This window comes from Octopus bimaculoides, chromosome 23, assembly GCF_001194135.2.
Source record: "Octopus bimaculoides isolate UCB-OBI-ISO-001 chromosome 23, ASM119413v2, whole genome shotgun sequence".
Taxonomy (NCBI): domain Eukaryota; kingdom Metazoa; phylum Mollusca; class Cephalopoda; order Octopoda; family Octopodidae; genus Octopus; species Octopus bimaculoides.
In genome coordinates this window covers 15,446,549-15,447,452 of record NC_069003.1, presented here as the reverse complement: position 1 = coordinate 15,447,452, position 904 = coordinate 15,446,549, and the positions used below count along the sequence as shown (strand labels likewise).

Below are 904 nucleotides of genomic sequence, written 5' to 3'. Positions count from 1 at the left end.
GTCCTTGATGCACTCGTCCAGTGCCCGAGCATTGCTGACATGTGTGGGATGGATCTAGCTGTCAACTTCATCCATCGTGAAGATCAACCGGCGACTTTCCTTTAACTGGGACGGGAAGGCTGTGTTTATATGCCTGGTGGCCATGGCGAAAGAGGTTCTATGGTGGACAAGATTGAAGGGGCTGAAGACAAGCAATTTTTTCTTTGGCTAATCCCTGATCAACGTTTACAAGTTTCTATTGAAAAGGAAAATAGAGGGAAGTGTCGTCTTCTAGCAAGTTTGCTGAAAGGTAGATGAAAATGGCGAGAATGGTGGGAGTAAACGGCCCTGCCCTGAGCATACGCCTGTAGATGGAAAAAAAGGGAGAGGAAAAAGGCACCTGCCCTAAAAGTCAGGGTACCCATGGATTTTTATAGGTTTTTTACATGAGCAGCCCTCGACCGTCTTATCCTTATTGAGGATCACACATTGTTGAATTTTTATATATACAATTTTGTTAGTTTTGTTTACACGCAAAACCCTCACAACTACAAACACACACACACACACTTACATGCATTTTTTGTTTTGTCTTCTGTTATCCAAGTTTTTCTTCATGTAAACCCTTGTTGTTAATAAAGAAATCATTATTATTGTTATTATTATTATTATTATTATTATTATTATTATTATTATTATTATTATTATTGTTGTTATTATGAAGGAGGCGAACTGGAAGAATCGATTATTATTATAATCAAAACGACGTTAGGGTACGCTCACCTTAAACTAATATGGAAGATACCGTAACAATAACATAAACAATCTTTTATCATTTCTGTGGTTATAAAGCTCCTCGTTTGCTATTTCTGTAGTTGGAACAAGAATTATATAATAAGATGGAATATTCCCTGGAACAGGTTCT

At 37.3% G+C, this 904-nt stretch overlaps 1 protein-coding gene across 1 annotated transcript in view; it reads right to left on the bottom strand.

Moving 5' to 3' along the window:
- Positions 1–768: 768 nt before the first annotated feature.
- LOC106880069 (uncharacterized) overlaps positions 769–904 on the bottom strand; it is a 1,729-nt gene continuing 1,593 nt past the window's right edge. Inside the window, exon 2 of the mRNA XM_014929877.1 lies at positions 769–848. Coding sequence (XP_014785363.1) covers positions 769–848 — 80 coding nt within the window. The remainder of the gene's footprint in view (positions 849–904) is intronic.